The sequence below is a fragment of the Hipposideros armiger genome, unplaced genomic scaffold, assembly GCF_001890085.2.
Source record: "Hipposideros armiger isolate ML-2016 unplaced genomic scaffold, ASM189008v1 scaffold_877, whole genome shotgun sequence".
Classification (NCBI taxonomy): domain Eukaryota; kingdom Metazoa; phylum Chordata; class Mammalia; order Chiroptera; family Hipposideridae; genus Hipposideros; species Hipposideros armiger.
The window spans coordinates 359,067-381,508 of record NW_017732227.1 but is presented as its reverse complement, the minus strand read 5'-3'; the positions used below and the strand labels follow the sequence as shown (position 1 = coordinate 381,508).

Genomic DNA, 22,442 nt, shown 5'->3' with positions numbered 1-22,442 from the left:
CTGGCCACGAGTGGATTGTTATATTTGTTGTAGAAATGGGTCCATGCAGGTTCATTATACCCAAACAATTTTATCTATTTCTGTGGATATTTAAAATTTTGCAGAACAAAATATTTCAAAATCTCAATTTCATATTTTATCCTGGTGATGACACAGCCTTTAAAGACTGTTCAAGACAGACTAGAATGGAGTGTGCACATTGAAATCTTCTAGGAGAAGCATAACCAACCTTGAAGACATACTTATTTGCAAACCAAATAAGTGCAGTTTTATTACTCTTAATGTGGCAAATGTGAATATTGGCAGCAAAACTCTGAAATTGGGGCATTTGCCTAATTTTTTACAGCATGTTTGAATAGAGAAAGAGAAAAGGGAATTGGTAGTAATCTGTAATAAGCATCAGAGATTACTGTTTCAGCATAAGTAGCCCTTTCGTTTATCCCCCATTTATCAGATACCAGTTTTAACGAGTGCACTTTGTCTTACACCACCATGTTCTAGAAATCTGTCTGTCAATAGCATCTGTATGTATAAGCTTTTACTAATGCAGAGGCTCTCAAATTTCACGTTCGCAATGTGTCTGTAGGCCTTCTGAACATGAATGGAGCATAAGTGGGTTTTTCCTCCTCTCATCAGATTCTCCAGTTGGGTGTGAAAAGTCCTTGTTCTGCCATTGTGGCTTCCATGCTGGAGCACAGTGCACTCTTGTGGGGCAACACAAAAAAATGCCAAGCACCCTTTGACCATGGAGCAGCCACAGAGCAGAACTATACAAATGGAAGTGAGTACAGGACATACCTGTTTTAACTGGATTGGCATAGACGTATGATAAAGGTAGATATCCTTAAGTCTTAGATTGTGAAAAAATAAAAAGGAAAACTCTAGTTTCTTTTCATGAATCACTAGTTTAATATTTTAATATTACATAATATGTGAGTTTTAAGAGGATACAACATTAAGAAAATTAAAAGAAGATTTAGTAAATTATCATTTTATTTAGATAATAGGAATGACTCAGATGGTACTGCTTGAAGAGTAAATACGGCTTGAGTTCTAAACACTGGTTTGGTGTATGAAAAAAACCCAGAAAATTATATGCACATTTGTATAAAGAACATCAATCATAAATATAGTACTTGCAGAAAATTGATCTGATATGTTATGCATAATTCAATGACCTAATTTCTCAGTCTTTCACTCTATTTCCCACATCAACATAACTACTTTTTGTTTGTTTTTCAAGCAATATTGAAAAATGAGGTGATGGTATAAAACTATTATAGTACAATACTGTTTATTTTTACTTTTGAGTAATAGTATTCAAATGCACATTGAATGTACTGTGGATATCCATATGTTTATGTGCAAATGTATAAAATACTGTTATTTTGTAAATTTCTATAATTTTATCAGAAATATGACAACTGTTAATCACTTCATAGGTGTGTATTAATGAATTATGATAGAGCAAATTAATGAGTAGGACAAAGAGATGTCTATTAGAAAACAAAGATCAATACAAATAAATTAAGGCTATATAAAATTACAGGCAAGTATTAAAATGGAGCACTTCATATTATTTAAACTATCCACTCAAAATAGTTGTCATAAAATTTGTCGTTTATGATTTTATTTTGTGTTGTCTATTTTTTAACTTCCAAAGAGGATTCTAAAATTACCTTTTTTCTACAAATCCAAAATTTCACTTAGTGGGCTTATTTAAAGTAAGACACTTTTATCCTGTTATCCCTACTTAGCCAAATAGTCTTTGTGACACTTGATCAGCGTAGCCACAGAAAGAATGAGCTTTAGCTGCTGCCACCTCTGAAATTCAGAAAATAAAAAGCTGGCCATTGTCTATGAGTCTGTAGGTCTGGCACCTTTGAAATCAATATATTCCATTAAATACCCATTTATGTATTCCCTGCCTCTGATCATGAAATCAAATCAGAAAATGTCCTTTTTCATAGCAGTATACATAGGCTTGAGAACCTGAGCAATCTCAGGCAGGATTCTTATGTGTGGTTGTAACTTGAAACAAACACACGAGATTGGCAGTGGGATCATGGTGGTGGTTACCTGCTCCAACAACTTTGTCAATGGATATGTTGGTGGCGTCCAATTCCTTAGCAAACTCATGAACTGCTTGGGTAGGGTCTTCGTATGTGTGTGGGTCAACGTAAGTCCTGAGTCCTGGAAGTTTTACTGTTGAAGGGAAGGAAGAAAAGGCATTATTGTAACTAGATTTATAAAACTTTTATTGAGCATATTTTGTGATAATGTGATTGGTTAAAAATAATCCCCATTATGATACAGGGCACCAACCTTCAGTTTATTTTAGGGTATCATAGAAATTGGCAGACAGGTTGAACTAAGTGTTGAACAGTTTACGAACAGAAGTTCCCCGTAATGAAACATAACGATGAACCGCAGTGAGCTTTCTCTGCAAAAACACTAAAAGGAAAATGGACATTCATGGAGGGGGATCTTAAAGATGGTTCAGAATTGTGTAGGCCCAGTAATTACTACCAGAAGCACTAGTGAATGAATGCCATCACCCTATCACATGTTTATGACTTTACAAACAGTAACAAAGTATCTATCACAATGCCACATCTGACAATAAGTCAAAGTTTGTGAAATCCTTTCATAAGGGAGATAGCTACTGTAATTACAGATATATTAAAGTGTATAAGATGGCATGCTTTCTATCTGACACTTTTGCTTTTACTAACATTCGCATTCAAAGTCCCACTCTACAATTATAGAGTTTAAGATAGGAGTTTATGTATATATAATATGGGTATTAATGTATACATTAATATAGCATCAGTTAACTAAAATCTTATTGTGTAGCTTTTCAACATAGTTAAAGGCAATATAATTATTCTCTATAAGCTTAATTATGGTGCTAAGGAGCTAAATTCCAAAGATAAATTATATTATAGCTTATTAAATATAAATCCCCTTCATAATTTATTTAATTATTCTGAACGTGAAAATTTTTCATGATACCCTGTAATCAAAATAGCAAAGACAAAACTTACTGGAGAATCATTTTGGATTTGATTTAATATTAATGAGTTTTCTATCATTTGGGGGAAATAACTCATATTAGAAACAATTTGGAATGTTCAATAAACTAATTTTTTGAAAGAAAATTAAATTTTTAAAAAGTGAGCCTAAGATCTATTAAAGTACATAAACATGCTGTAACATTAAAGGAAATGTAATTTATCTCCATATTATTGATTTTCCTTCTAATTTTGGTAACATTGTTTTAGCAAGGGAGGTGGATGTTTAATGGTGATGATATCTTTTTTCATTTATCACACTAGAATATTGAAGGATTTTTAAATTCTAAAATAAGATATTATTTTTCCAATATCACTTTATAATGGAAGAATCTTTTGGGCAAAATTACAACTGAACAAATCTGTGATGACCAGATTTCTTTGAGTAAGTGTTGTAGTTTGTATGAAATAGATGCAGAAACTGTGATGACAGGAATTGTTCTGAGAAACTTCAGCACAATGGACATTGGGCTAATGAGTCCAAGATTTCAGAGTTTGGGCTACAAAATGATCCATGTGTGACCTACACACACTTCATAAATGTCATGATTATACCATATTATAATTTACGTTCCTGCAAAGCTTCCATAGAGGTTTCAAGTAAAGACACATAGACATAAAAACAAATGGAATAAAAAAAATGGTGGCCAGGAGAGATAGGAGGTAAAAAACTATTTTCCTTAGCAACTTCTCAGACGGTTTTTTTCTTTTTCCTTTATTTTATTGTTAGTTTCAGGTGTACAGAACAATGCAATAGTTATCCTTTTCACCCCTCACAAAGTAACAATCCCCTCCCCCCATTTACTGCCCTCCCACCCCTGATATCATGCTTATCTATTACAATTCCATTGACTCCATTCCCACTCCCTACTCTGCGTCCTGTGACTATATGCATTGAGACAGCACAACAGAAATGGGCCAGTGAGGGAGTGAATGGAAAACACAGAAGAAAGGCTAACACTGTTACTCCTGCCTGGTGTTGACACTGACCCGACAAAAGAGTAGCTATTCTATCCTGAGGCAAGGTACAAATAACTTGAGAAGGCACGATAGCTAGGGAGTCAATATCCACAGAAATGAGGAAAAGGCAAGTCTTTTGCCCTTGCTTAAGGCAAACTATGTGTGGAATAGCTTTTGAAGTGAAAACTCCAGTTTTGAAGTTTTTCTATTTTGAGTAGCTCAGCAAAAATACTTAGCTAGACATCATAGAAAAGAAAGCTCTTGAAAGCTTGCTGTTCAAGTGCCTAGTGCAAGTGCCAGTTATGTAGTTAGCACCCCAAAATGTCATTATTACTATTTTTATGTAAGAATATTTATTCACAATTATTCATATCATTGAGGTTTCCTGGAGATAGAATTTGGGATTAGAAATGGCCATTTCTCTTGAGTTCACAGATGAGTTTGCATGCTTCTGTCATTATTCCAAACAGTATTGCTCCCTATAAAAGCAGATGGCAGAGAAGCTTTTTAGTCCAGGGGTCTACTATAATTTATTACTACACTAAAACTACTTCTAGCATTTTTGCTTCTAAAACGCTTTACCCTTAAAACAAGCAAACAGATGAAGGAAACCTATCATACTTTCAAACTATCATACAAACAAAAGCTCTGGAATAAGTAGAACAGTAAAAGTAGCCATAGACATACTAAAAGATGTTAGGAAATAAAGCCTTGTCAGAATCTTTTTGTTTAGTCAATTTGGTTACATTTTAATGACAACGCCCATCAAATGGCAGTTATGATTTGTGTTTAGCCAGTTTTGTTTTGTCTCTAGTAATAGTAAGGTAAGGAAATGGTAATGTAAGAAGAAAATCTAGCATTCTTTTTCAAGAAAAAAAAAACACTTTAAAAATGGGGTTAAAATGAATTATTTTCCAGTTAAGCAATTACAAATGCTAAACTTGCTAAACTTAAGGAAATCAATTTGTGAGAGATTTACTGACATCAAAATTTACAAAAGGATGATGAAATGAGTTACCAGAAACAATGTCACAAATAATTTAAAGTCAGCACTGGCTTTAAAAGCCTTGAAATTGTGCTTTAGAGTTACCCTTCAGTACCTGCCAACCCTAGGGAATTAAATAATCATTGCCAAATAAAATCAATCAAATTCATTGTAATTAATTAAAATAAAGTAACTCACTTTTCTATCCACATGACATTTGGGGAAACAATTCAAATATAAACACACACACACACACACACACACACACACACACACACATCCCCAAGTAAAATGGCCTGTACCCTGTGGGAGCTCTGGCTGCTGATTTTTAACAGCAGACTCCAGAGATTCCAGGAATCGGGTGATTCAGGATGCAAGGCACATAATCCCCTCACACCAATAATTAAGGGCAACATACAGAGTAACTGGGCTGTGTCAAGAAAACCAGATAATAAACACATGCACACGTGTTAAGCTGCACTACTTTACAGCTCGTTCTGTGCAAACACAATAATTTACATTTCCATTTTACCAGCATGAGTTGCCCTAAGGATAGCAAAAAAGTAAAAAGGCCCAGCCAGAGAGGGCAATGGGACAGGATCTTAGGAGGTGAAACACATTTCTTTCCTTTTGAAGCGATATTATGGGATTTGTAACAAGGCTGGAGGGAATAGTTCATAGCTAGAGCTTTTTAAAGTAATACCAAATAAATGGTCTAAAATAAACCAGCTGCAGTATTAAGGCGCAGAAAGTTTACGACATGCATATAAGTTCCTTTATGCCCTTGCAGCTAGGATAAAGTGCATGTCTTTTTGTTTGTCTATCATAAGAATATTGTGTATTTGAAAAAAAATTAAAGTTTCAACAAACTTTACCATAAAAACCAAGAGCTAAAACAGACCAGAGTGATATAGAAATCTGCGTACAATTGACACACAATTTATTAATGTTCCAAATTCATGAGATTTATAATTCCCATATAAAGAACCAAATCAGTATGGTTTTGCTCTAAAGACAATATTTACATTGACTGTCCAACTCAAATTAAGAGCAACTTAATCCAAAGGAATGTAACTGGTCTGACTAATATATGCATGGCAATTTTCAGTGTTTTGTGGAACCATAAAAAAAAAGCTAGACAAGTATACTTTAATTTGTTCATGTACTCTTTTATGACTAGTCTAACTAATCTGAAATGATGAAATGTTTATATTAGAAAGGTAGTACTTTGGCTTTTTTTGTGAATTATTTTATAATGACAGCAATAAGATGAACAAAACAAACAACATGCGTTGTAAACTCTTGCACTGCGTCCATCCCACATCAATTTGCATTTTGAAAGACATTTTTTTTCTTTTTTTCAAGTTAAGGTCTGCCTCCTGCACATCAGTAACAGGTCATCAAATTTTTACTTGAGTTACAACTAAAGTATCATGTTGAGTTGAAAATAATTTTAGAAGGCAATAGTTTGAATGACAAAGAACGTAATGCATAGAAGACTGTACTAGCTATATTGAGATTATTTGAGAGCACGTAAGCTTGAGTACTGTCTCCATACTAATTTCCATCACAACCTGCTATTCCCTTTAAGGCCACTGATTAGTAATTGCCACATTAAACTGAGTCATAGTCTGGAAAAGCCAAGTACCTGCCTGGGATGATTCGTTTTACCAGAAGAAAAAAAAAAATGAGCCTTTTTAGTAGATACAAATATTTTGTTTCCTAAAAGAGTATTTCTTTTAGAAAATATTTTTAAAAGAACTAAATTGGTTGATATTAAATATGGGGGGAATTGCTGACTTTCCTACCAATTGGATATCATGTAGCTACAAAAATAAACAGTTTATTCTAAAGGAGCTCTCCTGGTTGGCTGATAAAAATCGAGTAAGGCATTTTACATAAACAGAGGTTGTTTACCATTACTTGGCAGTTAGGAAATGGGAAAGGCTCTTATTTAGGTTTTAGCAAAGGACAGTAATAAGGAAATTGAAGATATACTTTTCCTTTTAGTTATGCAGAGCTGACTATAGTACTTACTCCCCATCGTGTGCATTATTTGAATATAAACCACAGTTTACCCTTCATTTTAGCTTAAGTATCCTGAAATGGGGCCGTGTAAAAATTACTTAATGCAGAGCCATGAATCTCCTTCCCTGTTTAAAATAAATGTAATTTGCTCAATTTTTCCATAAAACTACATTTGAATTCTCTTTGTCAGGATGCAGTTATCCAATTATAAATCAACAACCGCTACAACCAAAATGGTAAAACCAAAACAGTTTTGAAACTTACAATGTCCATTCCCAAAATGAAGTCTTTTTTCATCTGCACCATGTTTTGACTTGTTATAGCCACAGAACCTAGAGATAAATTAAGGGAAGAGAACACAGAAAAAATATAGACTTAAAACAATTATCTATGCTCAGAATGTGCAAAGCACAAAAATAAAGCATTTTCCTCAAACAATTAAATGCTTTAGTGAAAGTTTAATGACTTCATATTTTCTAAATCCTCTATAGAAAGCCTCTTTCTCTGGGGACACTGGAAAGCTGCCTAATGAGGAGATATGTAGAGTTGCTTCCCCACTGTGCAGACTCCTTCAGTTGAGTTTTTATAATGGCCTTAGAAAGTGTTTATAGTATTTTTTTTAACAACTGCTGTTAGAATGAATGAAGGGTAAAGTCTCCATTGTTAGTGATTAGGGCTGTGCAGTGTTACCAGTGTTCTGGGTGAGAAAGCGTCAGGGAAACCTGAGGTGTATTTGAAGAGCGAAGGGATAATTGGAAAAAGAAAGGAAAAACTGGGCGTGAGGTCAAAAGAGAGAAGAAAAGTGGTGTGTGTGTTGGAGAGTGGGGCGGGAATTTAATGGAAAAAAGAAAATCAAAGCTAAAGATGAAGAAACAAAAGAAGGGAGGATAGAAAGATCTACAATACCAACGGAGACATTCTTATTGGTTCAAATACATTATTGACCACAGTCTTTAGATTGTAGCAGCAGTTGGGGGAGGCGGGGAGCAAGCAAAGCAATAATGAAAGTAAGTCATAAAACAGACGGTGAGCTCACCTCCCAATCAAAACGTAGGTGACCACTGTGAGGAGAATAATTGCCACTGCCGCTGAAATGGCGATCATTACCACTTGGCTATTTTCACCAGAGATAGAGAAAGCTGTGAGGTTGAAGAGAAAGAAAAAAAAAATTTTTTTTAAAGACCAGTAATTAACACATCATCACTAACACCTACATGGAAAATCTGACAAATTAAGTCATATTTATTCTGCTTCTACCTGAAATACAGCTTACTATCTGATATAACGTAAAAATAATTGTTCATTGAGTTTTTAAAAAAATGTATACATTGCCTATAATTTTGCGTGGAATTTTTAACTAATAAGATTAAATATTCTGTTTCAGTGGCATCATGCGAATATTATTTGAGTGCCTACTGTGTGAAATACGCTGGACTGGTTTTTTTTTTTCTGTACTTACTGGCAAGAAGCTCAATGGATAAAGCAGAAGTTAGCAGAGGAACATAGAGAACAGGTAAGAGTTCCCAGAATGAAATGCTAAAGCTTTGTAATTAAACTGGTTTAGTCTTCAAGATTTATGTTTACTTAAAAAAGTGGCATATCATCTGTCCTATGGACCTCAATATGGACCATCTATGAGTTGTCCTTCTCCCTGTATTTCTTAGCTTTGTAAATGGCCCATCACTCATTCACTCGCAAGGTGTCGGCAAAAATGGCCCTGTAACCAAATCTGGCCTGCCATCAATTTTTGTACAGCTCAGGAGCTTAGAGTGGTTTTACATTTTTTAATGGTTGTAAAAAGTCAAAAGAGGAAGACTTTGTGACATGAAAATTATATAAAATTTAAATTGCGGTGTCCATAAATAAGATTGTATTGGGCCACATTCATTCATGTATCGTCTATGGCAGCTTTTATGCTATAAATAAACAGCCAAGTAGAGTAGGAGCAACAGAGACTGTATATACACAAAGCCTAAAATACTTATTATCTTGCCCTTTACAGGAAAAATTTACTGACCTTGACCTAGACCAATGTTTCTCTAATGTTAATGTTCATACTGGGTATCTTTTGGAAAAAGCATGTTCTGATTCAATGAATGTGGTGTGGGGACCAAGATTATTCATTTCTTATGAGCTCCCAGCGGTGCTGATTCCAGACCAAAACATGTGATAGCAAGGAAGTAGATCATAAATGTGAAGTCGCCTTGTCCTCTCCCTCTCCTGATCATTCTAGATCTGAATAATCACTAAACCCTTTACAATATCTTAGTGTATGTCTTCCTTTCTCTCCTGGATTACAATTAGAAATTTGTAACTAGTCTCTTTTTGTATGCCTTTGCTTTCACTGGCCACCAGAGTACTCTTGCTCAGCCATGAATTTGACCCTGTCATTCTCATGGCCTAAAATGTTTGCAGGGCTCTCTCCATCACTTTCAGGATAAAACGCAAATCCTGTAGCAGAACATGGAAAACGTCTTCAGATCTGTCCCCTGTCTAAACCTCCAGCTTCAACTGCTTGACAAACTCCATAAATACCCTCATCTCTAGACTTTCTAAAATGCACGCAGGTCCTGGAACAACTATCTCATTTGCTCGTACTTTAACATCCATTTCCTTTGTGGTAAATGCTGATTGAACAAAAGAATGAATGCTGTCTCAAAAGGAGAGCTCAGAAGAGTGAGTTTGGGTATTTGAATGCTCTTGCCTCTCCAGAAGTCAATAACACATCTTCTACCTGATCAAATTCTACATTTGGAAGCTTTTCTCTGAAATCGTTTTTGGGTCCAGTTAAATGATGCAAAGAAAGAAACATGGCAGATAGGCTGTTAGAAATTTTCCGAGCATCATGAAAAAAGAGCTCAGACTACGCAGGATGGCATGCACACTCGTAACATAAACTGTTGCCGCACTTTATTCTTTCGTACCAGCAAACTATTGTTTATACCACTGTGGCAGTCACGCGAGTGCCTGCTCGGATCTCTCTGCTGCCAAGTCTGCAGTGGGCAGACAGCCTCCAGCTGCTGCACCTTTAAATCCACCGCAACCTCATGCACAGGCCATGCTTTCCTCAGTGACTAAACATGGCAGGGGACTGGAGCCAACCCGTGTCTGCCCAATGCCGGACTCTTTTAGGAGCAGGCTTCACCCTGGGGCTCCCCATCAGAATGGCAAGGCCCTCAGAGCTGCATTACTGTCTGAGGCTTGTCCTCCTCAACTCTACTCTTTCCCTCAGTCTCCTCAGAGATGGCTGACCTACACCTCAGTTTGAGGTGCTGCTTGCCCCCTCTCTGCTCCTCTCCTTTTTATTCTTTACCTGTATGTCCCCCTATAAAGCTCTTGTAAATCCATCTTGATATCTGCTTCCTGTAAGACCTGAACTGTTACCTCCCTACTCATTGGTTATAGATCTGTGAATAGTTTGTAAAATAACTTAACCAAGTGATTTAATGTTCCATAAACATATAATAATAACTATTTCATACTTTTCATTTTGTATACTATGATAACTTATAAAGAGACTCAAGGTCTGAATTCTCTGGTAAATTTTAGCTAGTTTATAAACTAAAGGTCAGTGAAACTGGGAGGGGAAACATGATTGAAGAAAGACATCTATTTCTTTTTCTCTCAAAGACAGGATTAAACTAGGACTTCTCTACAATTTCCTCTAGCACACAATATTTATGAATCCCAGAGACTATATAAAGCACATACCTATATCAGATCATTTTTGTTACTGAAATGAGCAAACATTTGAAAGAATAATATGGATTACATGTTATGAAGTTGTTTAATAATTGTATGTGGCATGCTGTTAAAAAATGATATCTATTACATGTCATAGAAATTCAATTTAAACATGCTTTCCACCAGTAAAATGTACCCCATTTCAAGCCACTTCCCTTTTTAATCCATCCTTTATCTTTCTCTCCCTAAAATAAACTGGCTAGTTTAGTTCATTAGGAGTACAAATTCCTGAGCCAAAATGCCTGGATTTGTACTCATTTTCTGTGTGACACAATGTGATATTGTGAGGATTAAATGAGTTAATAAAATAAAACACTTAGAACAGTGCCACACATACAGCATTTAATAAATGCTATATTTTTTTATTATTTCATTTCCCCGGTGAAAAACTGGCAGAAGTAATTAATATTCTACAACATTATATATGAATGTCTAATTTTGGTATACATAATTCTCTATATGACTACATTCTATCTTTGTCAGGCTGCCTTTAATGTCCCATAATCACAGGGTCTAAGACATGAAAGTTGGCTCAGACCCGCTCATTAAAAACAATGACAAGGAGGCGGGAAGCACTCAGGAGTGCTACGTGGGTTGTCCCTGACGCTCACCTTCTTGGATAGTAATAGCCAATAGAATTTGCCGCTTCCAAAACTCAGCTTCATCCCACATATTTTTGCTCTTGAAACTCCTTGGATGTTCAAATTCTGCATTTATTTATTTACACACAAAATACACACACACACATACAAACCACCTACTATACCAGGGGATATTGTAAGCGCTTCGCAAATAATAATTAATTCGGTCAACATAGAAACCCTACTGAGGATATTGTTGTCTGTTCACTGAGGGTTTCCAGACAGTAGGGTTGTCTGCTTCCCCAAACATGCCGTATTGTTGGTACGCCTGGCTTTGGTGGATGTTGCCTTTATTCTGGAAAAACCCTTTGGCTCATACATTCTATGCTTTCTGTGTATCTTAGTCTAACATATTTTTTTTCTTAATATGTAAAGTAGCAGCACAGGATCAGCCGTAGTCCAAAATCTGGGGATTGTTGGCTCATTGACCCTACTTATTAGCCATGCATCCTCAGAAAAAAAAACATATAAACTTTGTGCCATAGACCATCTATTAAAAGAAATAACAGTACTAAATAGTTTGCAGAACAGGGTCAAATGAAATGTTTATAAAATCTATATTATATTGATACATAAATATATGGGTTCTAGAATTAGACTCATCACCTACCAGTTGTGTGACTTCAGAAAGCTTACTTAACCTCGCTATGCCTCTGTTTCCTCATTTGTGAAAGGAAGGTGATAATAAATGTAAAACACTGATATATAAGAAGTAAGACATTTTAAAGCACTTAAGAAAATATATGCTTCACTGTGCCTCCATATCTTTACCATGAACCAAGATAAGAAAATTACCACAGCTCCAGCTCAAAACACTGTACTTGACTAAGAAATACTTACATGTGTTATGAATGAGAACTTTTCATATAATTTTTTAAAATAAAAACCAGAACAAACAGCAAAGTGTTGAAAAGCCTAAACACAAGTCTTTTTTTATATTTATTAAATATCAGTATATAATAAATAAGACTCTTAAATCCGTAGAGTTTTTATGAATATGTAGTTTTGATTCACAGTTGGGAATCTGCCTGTGCAGAAGGCCGACTTCAATTATATGTGGATTTTCGACTGCACAGGTGGTCGGCACCCCTAACCCTCAAGCTGTTCAAGGGTCAACTGCATATCATTTTGATTTTAAAAAATAGAGTGAGAATTGATTTTGTCTTTTTCCCCTTAATACAATGTACACTCCCCCTCCCCCATCTATATTTAAAATCTGAAAGAATTCCATGGTGAAGCAACATAAGTAAATTGATTAAAAAAACAAAACAAAACAAAAAAATGGTGTAACTCAACATTTTTTATAAACAGAGTGGGATGTTAAAAAACTTGTGGTTTTTTTTCTACTCTCTTTTCATCTGCTCTCTCTCAACCAATAGTAGGGAGTATTGCAAATATAAAACATATTTGGCAAAAATCCTAAGAATCTGTAGTTTTAATGGAATATTTCTTAGGTTTCAGACACTGAAGCCTCCTTAGAAGTTCATGCAACACACTACCACAGCAATATCTGTGATAAATCTGGAATCACATTAGAATTTTGGAACTTTTTGTTACAAATTCACTCATCAGATAGGGTTAGTGCTAATTAAGAGCACACAAGATTAGATTGATGTTTCAAAATATAACGAACATAATAAAAGTGTATCTAGTGGTGATCTGACCTTCCTGCCCTCATATGCCTAAGTTATGCATATCACAGGATATAATAAACATTTGCTTTTTCTGTATCTGTGATTTGGAGTCGTTCTTGGTAAATTTAAATATAGCTTGGTTGTTGTTAATTCTAATAACCATTTAAAAGCATGAAAAAAGGCAATCAACAATCATTTCAAAATAAACTTCCTTTGCACCACTTAAAAGTTATAAAAGAGATTTAGAATTACTAATGTTAAATTGCAGTTGTATTTTGTTATTATGTTATCTAAAATTTTAAATTTGTTTTCAACGTTGTTCACATGACTTCCATGGTATTTTACATTTTATTTCCAGTGTCCTCAGAGAGTGGTTTTTCCATGCTCATTCTATCACAGGAGGATTAGGAGAGGGCTAGAAGTATAGATTTGTGTATTAGAGGATGGCAGCTTCCTCTGAGTAGAATTGTCAGGTTTCTGCTGTGAGCCTATGACTTCTAAGAACTCCAGAACCTCAATAGCTTGCAGCATGCCCAGCTTGTTATTGTAAGCAGCAAGCAAATCTGTCTGACAAAAAGTGTGCCATAACATATTTACTTTATCATAGTAACTTAAGCCATTTTTATAATTTTTTGTTAATCTTGAATGTTTCTATTAGGTATGAAATTTGGGCATAAAAATATTACCATGTCAATACCAATATATTTTTATATCATGAACAAAATATTTAGAAAATAGGGAATATAGGTGCCAGGGGAAAATGACATATTTAAACAGTCCAAAGAGGTTACTAGGGTTACTTTCAGTGGAGGGCTGGGCTATGTCAGACCCTCCCTGGATAATCTGTTTCTAAAGGGTGTTAATGTTTGATTCTTTCTAAGCTATTTTACAGCTGTGTAGTTAAATTGAAAGAAACTTATAGTGATGCACATGGTTTTTCCATTATAATTACAATGACACTTATACGCTAGAGATGTAATTGATATGCATTAATAGAAAACATGACCCCAATCATCACATCTATTTTTCTATAGGATATTAACCAGATTGGGATCTATTAACAAATTTATTTAAGTATTTCTGATTACACACACACACACACACACACACACACACACGTATGTGTATGTATATGTATCTGTTCTTCAAATTTTCCTTTAAGCCAATTTTAATCTCCTATTAGCTCATTAATTTATAAGTTAAGTAAAATATTTAACTTATGTTCATTTTATTTAGTCATGATATTACCTTTTTGAAAATCATATTTTATCAGAAAGCTTTTCTAATATGAGGCGAATGCATTCAAAGAAAAGAACAGTTTGGGGGACAATGTTTGCCAACTTTAGACCAATTTTAGCCAAATTTGGGGTCAAACAGATGAGACTATTCAAATTGCTTGTGAATGTAAAGAAAGTAATAAATCAGGTTTTGGATTAAACTAAAATTAGGATCCTTATTGATCAGGAAGCTCTTTTTTTTTTTCTTTATTGTAATTCATTGAATCATTCATTCAATGGACCTGGAATATCTGTATTAACAGGCACTAGAAGTATGTTACCATACTAAATAATGTTTCTGAAAGCAGTTTAGGACTACCAGAAAACCAGAATCATTCCAGGCATTAGAATGTGTTTGATTTGTAAAACAGGAGAAAAAAAAAACAAAAAAACACAGACGCACGTCCATACAAACACAAATACCCAGACCCAATGCTATGTACATTGTTAAGTGTCCTAAGCAATACACTTTCGATTTATCACATTTAGTTAAAACTTAGAGAGAGTGAGAGTGAATTATCAGACACCTTTACAGCATTTCCCATCCTCATGCACTACACCGAAATAATACATACAGTCTGGACTAGTTTCGAACTCGAACTTCCGGCTGTTGCTCCCATATCCAGCAGCGGTTCGGGCTCGGATTTGGAATACATAGGTAGTGTCAGGCTTGAGGCTACTGATGGTAACATTCGTGCCTCTTGCCCTCAGAATGGTGTAACTTGTCTCTTGTTCCTGCTTTGAGGTAAGAAAAATCATGTTAACATCAAATCTTCCCAATGTATCAAGTGGTAAAAAGGGGAACCATTCAAGACCAATTATTTTAAATGTTAACACAGAGCATGTAACAGATAAAAGAGACATGATAATCATTTCACTCTCTAAAGGTATTTTTTAAGACAAAAATATTTGCAGAGTTTCCTAATTGGGATATAATAATTTGTTCCCTGCACATAAAGCAGGAAAAGTTAGTTATTCATTCTTACCAATTAGTGAACATCTGAGCAAAAATCTGTTCTCTTCAAAGCCAAGGCTGAAAAAAAGCTTCAACCTAATTAAAAGAATAAATTTACAAAGAGGAAAATAACCCTTTGACTTAAACCTAATAGGAATGCCCTGTAGATTCTCAAATAGAAAATATTCTATCAATTGTAAAATACTAAATTTAAAAAAGATCAAACTTCTATATATAGCTCTACATTAATAACTTTCTCAGCATCAATTATATTTGTATTGTATGTAAGTTGCAGTGGCTGTTGATCTCCAGATCAAAGTTTAGAAATATTTCCCCAAAAGGGCCTCCTTTGGGAGAGTCACACTGTATATTAAGAGATTTACCCTACACATTAATAATAGTAAAGTCTATTTGTGTCAAGCCTTGTTTAGAAAAAATTGACTTTGCACAGAATTGTGTTTTTCCTCTAACATATATTAATGTATACTGAGCACTTTATGAGTTACCCAATTTTGAGCAATGGTGGCATGTCCCTCCACCATTCCACGGTGGGGCCTGGAATAGATTATATGGAATAATGTCCTCAACCAAAACTAAATAGAACATTACAGAAAAACGGTCATAGGTTACAGATACTTTTCAGATAAAGATGCTGGATATGTATTAGATAGACTTTGAGTTAATGTATGAATGTATGAGAGTCAAATATATTTATTTTACAGAAAAAATTATTTAAGTTGATAGAAAAAGTATTTAGCATATATGTAGAATTTGGTTCTGTTTCTCATCATTAGTGAACTAGACAGTCAAGGAAGAGAGCTCAAAATCTAGTGACACATTCACAATATTGCAAAGAAATGTTTATACATTATGATTTTTGTACATTTGATCATAGCAATAATTCTCATGTCTCTAATGATCCATTGTCATGTAGATGGAGGCAGGTAATTCAGGAAATAAATACTAAACGAGGAGTCATGGCTGCCAGGATTTCAAACAGAGCCCTAATATTTATTAGCAGTGAGTGTGTGAGAAATTCAAATAATGTCACTAACTCAATTTTCTTAATTGAGCCTATTTGACTGCTTTCACAGGATTATCAGACAACTTTAAATTAAATAATGTATGCAGAAGTGTTCTAATATAAACTTCTACATAAATACAAAACTTATTTTTAGTTCTTTGTAAACTGCAACAGATACAAAAATATGTTGTGTTCATATTAGTAGCTCTAAAATCCCACAACTCTGATGAGAAGGTTTGAATACATCTTGCTTTCAAACCTCACCCTAATTTATAACCAGAAAGAAATAAGTGCTATTTAGTGATGAAATACCACAGCCTAAATTCTACTTATAAATAACCGTGAACCTATGTTTTAATAATTTCATTACTGAACCAGAATTTTATCATGTGAAGCAGACTTATACCCACTTTCATCATCTAAATTTCCTTGTACAAACTCAAGAAAGCTTTTCTTCATCAGTTTAATAATACAGGGGTTTTGTTATTAGTTCAGGATTCCTATCTGTGTTGAATGAAATTCATGTGAATTTGAAAGTCAAATAATGAGGCTGAAGAGAATGAACTGCGGACTAGTTTATCAATAGGTTGAGGAATTACTATAAAATAATTGGTAGAGCACAGGTCTTGATGTGGAAGGACATGCATGTCATTTCTAATGCCATACTAGCTGGCTTAAGTTTGGTCGTGACATCTCTGCTGTGGCTTATTGTTGTAGAACGGGGGATATTCTACACAATAATTTCTAAACCCCTCTCTGCCTATAAATCAAAAGTATCACATGACCACTACTTTAAACAGACCTCTACCACTTCCTAGCAATGTCGCTGGTTTCTTTGCAAAAGCACAGCTCATTGGAAGGTAACCTCTTTCCCTATACCACCCAAACCTTTTCCATCACCTCCTTACCTTTTCATAGTATTTGACCTCGTAGTCTAATATGATCCCATTAGGGTGTTCGGGTTCTTGCCAGGACAAAGAGATGCTGTTTCTAGATGTCCGATCCTTCTTAATCGTCATGACAGGTGATGGAGCTGTAGAGAGGATGGAGGGGATGGTGGGAGGGGACAAATTAATCAGGTTGGGAAGGGTGGCAGGAAGAGCAGAGAGAGAAGCAAACAGCAAATGGAGCCTATCATTGTTCTAATCTTTGGCAAGAAAGCACTATTTCCATTTCAAAGGCTCTTGAGTATTAATCTGGCCCCATATCAAGCCTTAGCAGCTGGATTATAGCCCTGGTACATACAGGCCTATGGAAAATGAGCTGAGATTTTCAGCTGCTCATGGAATAGTGGCAAGTGAGCAGATGTTTTCAATCTGCTACTCTAATGTAAGCAATGAAATATATTTGATATATTAAAATAAGAACAAAACATCAGGACTACCTATTTGTTATAACGTTGCAAAGTTATTAATGCCAGATTCCTCAGCTCATTGATAACATTTTCATACGTAATTCTGTAAGTGGCCTGGAATCTGTTATGCACAAGGAGTCCCATGGTATCTATAGGTAATAATAATATTTAGTGTATAGTAAAATAGACAGGATTTTGAACATATAGTAGGATATATCTTGACTTCTGACAATAATCTATAAAAAAAATATATCAGGAAACAACAATCTTCTGTCTTTATATTTTTATTTCTTAAAAAGAATAATAAGAACTACCAAGGCAATGATTGCTATTTGCATCATAACTCATATTTTGGGTGGTGACTCAATATTTGTTATGTTTTGTTATGAATTATCAAAAGTATAGAATATGAATAAAAAAACATCTGTTTGGATCAGATGTCATAGGGTCACCTGCATTTCTAATGGGAGATTAAATATATTTTAAGTAATATCCTGCTTCAAATCCTTCCATTAAAAAGAAAAATGCATACTCTCCGTCAATGCACTTCTGGTTTCAAATCTCTATCTGGGTACACTGGCCAACTGAAGTATCCTACTGGAGGTTCAGTGGCATTCTGCCCTCATGAATGCAGCAAAATAAATTACAAATATGAAAAAAACAAAAATCAAGAATTCTTCAGTACATTAACTGTTAAAGTGTTTTTATTGCTAAAGGACTTATTTTCTTATCAATTTTTCACAAATCACAGACTCTTAGAACCCTGTGTATTTGTATTTCCCACAATAGCTATCAGTAAATTTGTGGATTTCGTGTTTCTATGATTATCACATGTCAGCTTTTGTACACCCAACCTCTCATTTAAATTGTTTCTATTTATAAATGCTTTCATTTTTATTCTTTACTTTAAAATAGAGTTTTCATTAAGCTTGCCTAGTTACACTTCACAGGAAACTGTAAACCTAAACAAAGAATTAATTGCAATAATGTTCCCATCCTTTTATTTCTATTATTTGTAAGATCTTCTTATGAACTCTTTTGTAATTAAAGCATCATTACTTTGATGGCCTGGGAATGATACCCAATCTTTTGCCAAGGAAACACACAGGCGTTGTTTTTCTGAAGGAAAAGAAAATTCATTTTCTTATTCACTTTTTGATCCCATAGCAATTAATATCCTTTCATCATTTACCATTCACATTTTCTGTTCTTTTAGTGAATGTTATTGTTTTATTCCCAAAATGGCCTCACAACACCCCTACCCCTCACCCCTTGGTGGCTTGCTGCTCTGAAATTGATTCCAAGAAAAGGATAATTTATTTTGGCCATAGTTAGTTGAAATTTTATAAACATACTGAATGATTATAAAGATATCACTGAGTTATAAATAAAGCTTTGTTAAATTATTGAGAATTACTTTTTTGTTTTATTACTACTTAGAAAAATCAATTCATTATTTAATCGCTAATAGAAAAAATTCAACTCCAATGCCCTTGGATCCGAATTTTGCTTTTTGTACAAAAAAATAGGGAAATTCCATTAATTTTCCTGCTGAAGTAAATGCATTAATAGAGTAACTAAGGTAGCTTACAGAGCATTTCAAAGAAACTGAATATTGGTAAACTTTCCTGGTAAACCCATGGGGACCCTACAATCATTCCATATCACCGTGAAACTCGTTTCTTTTTCCTAATAGCTAAAATACATTTTTCAAAGAAGCTTTGAAAATTACTAGTTATAGCATCTCTCCTTAAAAAAAGAAGAGAAAGTAATTCATTTCAAAGAATAATGGCGAGGATTTCAATGAAAGCTTTGCAGGCTGTTGGGGGATCTGCCCAATTTTACTGCTCCTGCACTGAGCAAGGCTTTATAACTGTTGAAATTCTTCAAAAGTTTTTGAGCAAGTTGCAGAGCCCTGTAGGACTGTAATAAATAGCCTTTTGTAATTCCACACTTACTTAAGTAGAGGCAATTGCTCGAAGCTTGTGCCATCTCTAAGTTAAATGAACCTTTTCTGATTGCTGCTTTTAGGCCCCTGTTAAGTCATTTGTTCTGCTCTTTTAATATATGCCCCTTGTGTTGGCTGCATTTCAGCAGTTTCACCCCGGTGCACCAGCTGGAATCCTGTTACATTTAGGTAATGCTCATCAATATTTTAATATTAATAAATAATTAACAGAAATTGTTTTTCTCTCCCTTAATAAATAATTTTAAGACATAATAATAAAACACTGCAGAAAGAGACAGATCCTATAAGCACTCCATTGTAGCCACGCTCTCTAACAAGTTTTCTAAAACATTTTTGAATTCATGTCTAGAATTGTGATTTATCCATACTTCCTCATGTGCTGTAATACAATTTGTAATATTAATGAGAACATGATAGGGATTATGTTTCTTTTCATTAGTTTTCAGATATCAAAGAGTGATTTGTTCAAAGTACTAATTTCCAAAATCCATAGAGATTCTTTAAATTTATTTTCTTTTCTGTATAAAAGAACATATATCATAAAATAGTTGTGATTTATTTTATCTTCATTTCCCTGTTTTTCTTTTTTTTTTTTAATTTGTGATTTGAAAGGTTAATAGTTATAAGTAGTGAAAAAAATCTATCCTAAGCTTCAAGAAACGCTCAGAACTAGAGTAAAAATTTATAGGAGGAGGTGGCGGCACATATTTTTCTGGCAAAATAGCAACAGGAATAGCAATTACTTTTGAACATTCCAATATCCCAGGATAAAGAGTTTTAATCTGCTCCCTCTTTTATACACCTTAAGTGATACAAATGATTCTCTTATTAAGAGGAAGAAATTGACACAGGTCTGTTATGAAAATGGTCCACACATTTATGCAGTTTAGTAAATGGAGAGTTTTGCAGGAAAAAATAAAAAACAAAAAGAGGGAAGAAACTTAGTGGGTGAATGGCTCTCTTTAAAATCACGCCTTGGTGTGTAACATACACTTTTATTGTGTTGGTATTTGAGAGGGAACAAATATTTGATTCTTAGCTTTTGCTATTCTGGGTACAACTGGATATATGTGCCCTTTGGAAAATAAAAGAGGAATAATAAAGTAAATTAAATTAAATGTATTATATTTTCACTGAACTATTTCTTAAAAGAATACAAATAAAAGAGATAAATAGTGAAGGTTAGGAAGGCTCATGAGTCACATAGTTAATCATCCTCCACGAAACTTTCCTGAACTTACTCTACACTACTGAAAAGTTCTGAGCACGCTGAATACTGAAAAAAAAAATTAACTTGTGGTGTCACACTGGACTTGCTCATGGCTCTTTCAATTCATTCTCCTTTAAAATATTTCTTTGGTCATCACATAGGACTAGACAGATAGTTTCATCCCATGTTACCTAGTAACGTGTAATGTGAAAGCTGGTATAAAAATGCTTTTCAAAGTCTGTTCTAAGGAGACGTAACTTTCTGGGAAGACAGTGTTGAATTATTCATTGGGTGTTTTCTTCCCCAGCCCTAGATCACTGCAGTGGTAGCCTTCTGAATCAAAAACATGCAGTGACTGATCTAGAAGGCAGAGAGACATAGAAGTACAACCTTCAATAGTTGATAATAGAACCCCAGTCATTTATTTAGAGGAAGGGCAAGATATTTTGTCATTGTCAATGTAACCTGAGCCATTGACTGCATCTAATGAAATAATAGAAAAGCCAATTAACCATAAGGAAGCAGAAAAATTAAGCTAAAAATAGTTAGTATTATATAAAAAGGGAACAGGTTAGAGATGGGGCTTGTATAGTTCACGATTTGTATTAGTACACTCGGCACTTGTGCATGTGAAATCTATTGACAAAGGGATTCCTTATTTTAACCATGGTGTTTTTAAGCTACATTTACCACTATTCTGCAACTAAAATATGATCCATCCTTAGAATCAGGAAGTCAAAACTTCAAAATTCAACTCCTAAAGGATCTGGTTTGGTTCATTTGTTTTTATTGGGACTTTCCTCTTTCTGGGTTTGGGAATTTCTAATGAACCTCTGAGGTATCTCTGTGGTTTAGAGATTGGATAAGTTAAAATAATAACAAAAAGGGCTCAGTATTTCTTTTCTAAGTCAGCCAGAGCTTTTAAAAATTATCTCCATGGGAAAATATCATGCTGTAAATGGTTGAAAGAGTTTTCCTTTGAATCAGACATGCCTTTGAAAGCATTACTCCCTTTTTTTTTTTTTGTACCATTCATTACGATGCCCACTTAAGAACATTTACTTCTCAGTTTTGTTTTGTTTTTTCAGGAGTGAACACTTCTATTAAATCCAGAAACACTGTTGGGTTTAAATTAGCATAATCATTCATAGCATAATGTTCTCCATCTCACCACCCCTCCCCTGATTTTCCCCACCTGTCCTTCTCTGGAATTTCCTGTTCTGGTCCCAGGACTCACCATTTTTACAGTCTACCCAGTTTAAATTTCAGAATTGTATGTCTTTATATATTCTCCCTCACCAACAACCCTTCATGCCAATCAACTCTAACATTTGAGAGCTAATGAATTTTCTTTCTACCCAGTTCATTTCCCAGTCCTGCCGTAGTCCAACCCTTGTTATTTTCCACATACACTGGATTCTGTGCTATCATCACAATCTATCCAGAACTCCAATTTTCTACACATTTTGATGATTTATCATTTTATAAAGCAAATGAAACATTAACCCTCCCTTCCTTTCAAATCTCATTTCAAATCAGTTTTCCTAAACTTCTTAACTACAAATCATGCTCCAAAGGAAAGGTCTT

The 22,442-nt window shown here is 34.5% G+C and overlaps 1 protein-coding gene across 2 annotated transcripts in view; it reads right to left on the bottom strand.

Moving 5' to 3' along the window:
* The window catches only part of EPHA3 (EPH receptor A3), a 361,979-nt gene that overhangs the window by 62,996 nt on the left and 276,541 nt on the right, over nt 1-22,442 (bottom strand). For both annotated transcript variants that reach the window (XM_019629966.1, XM_019629967.1), the window contains 5 exons: nt 17,231-17,355; nt 14,919-15,081; nt 8,084-8,186; nt 7,312-7,379; nt 2,080-2,205 (listed from right to left, as the gene is read on the bottom strand). In XM_019629966.1, coding sequence (XP_019485511.1) covers nt 2,080-2,205; nt 7,312-7,379; nt 8,084-8,186; nt 14,919-15,081; nt 17,231-17,355 — 585 coding nt within the window. The remainder of the gene's footprint in view (nt 1-2,079; nt 2,206-7,311; nt 7,380-8,083; nt 8,187-14,918; nt 15,082-17,230; nt 17,356-22,442) is intronic.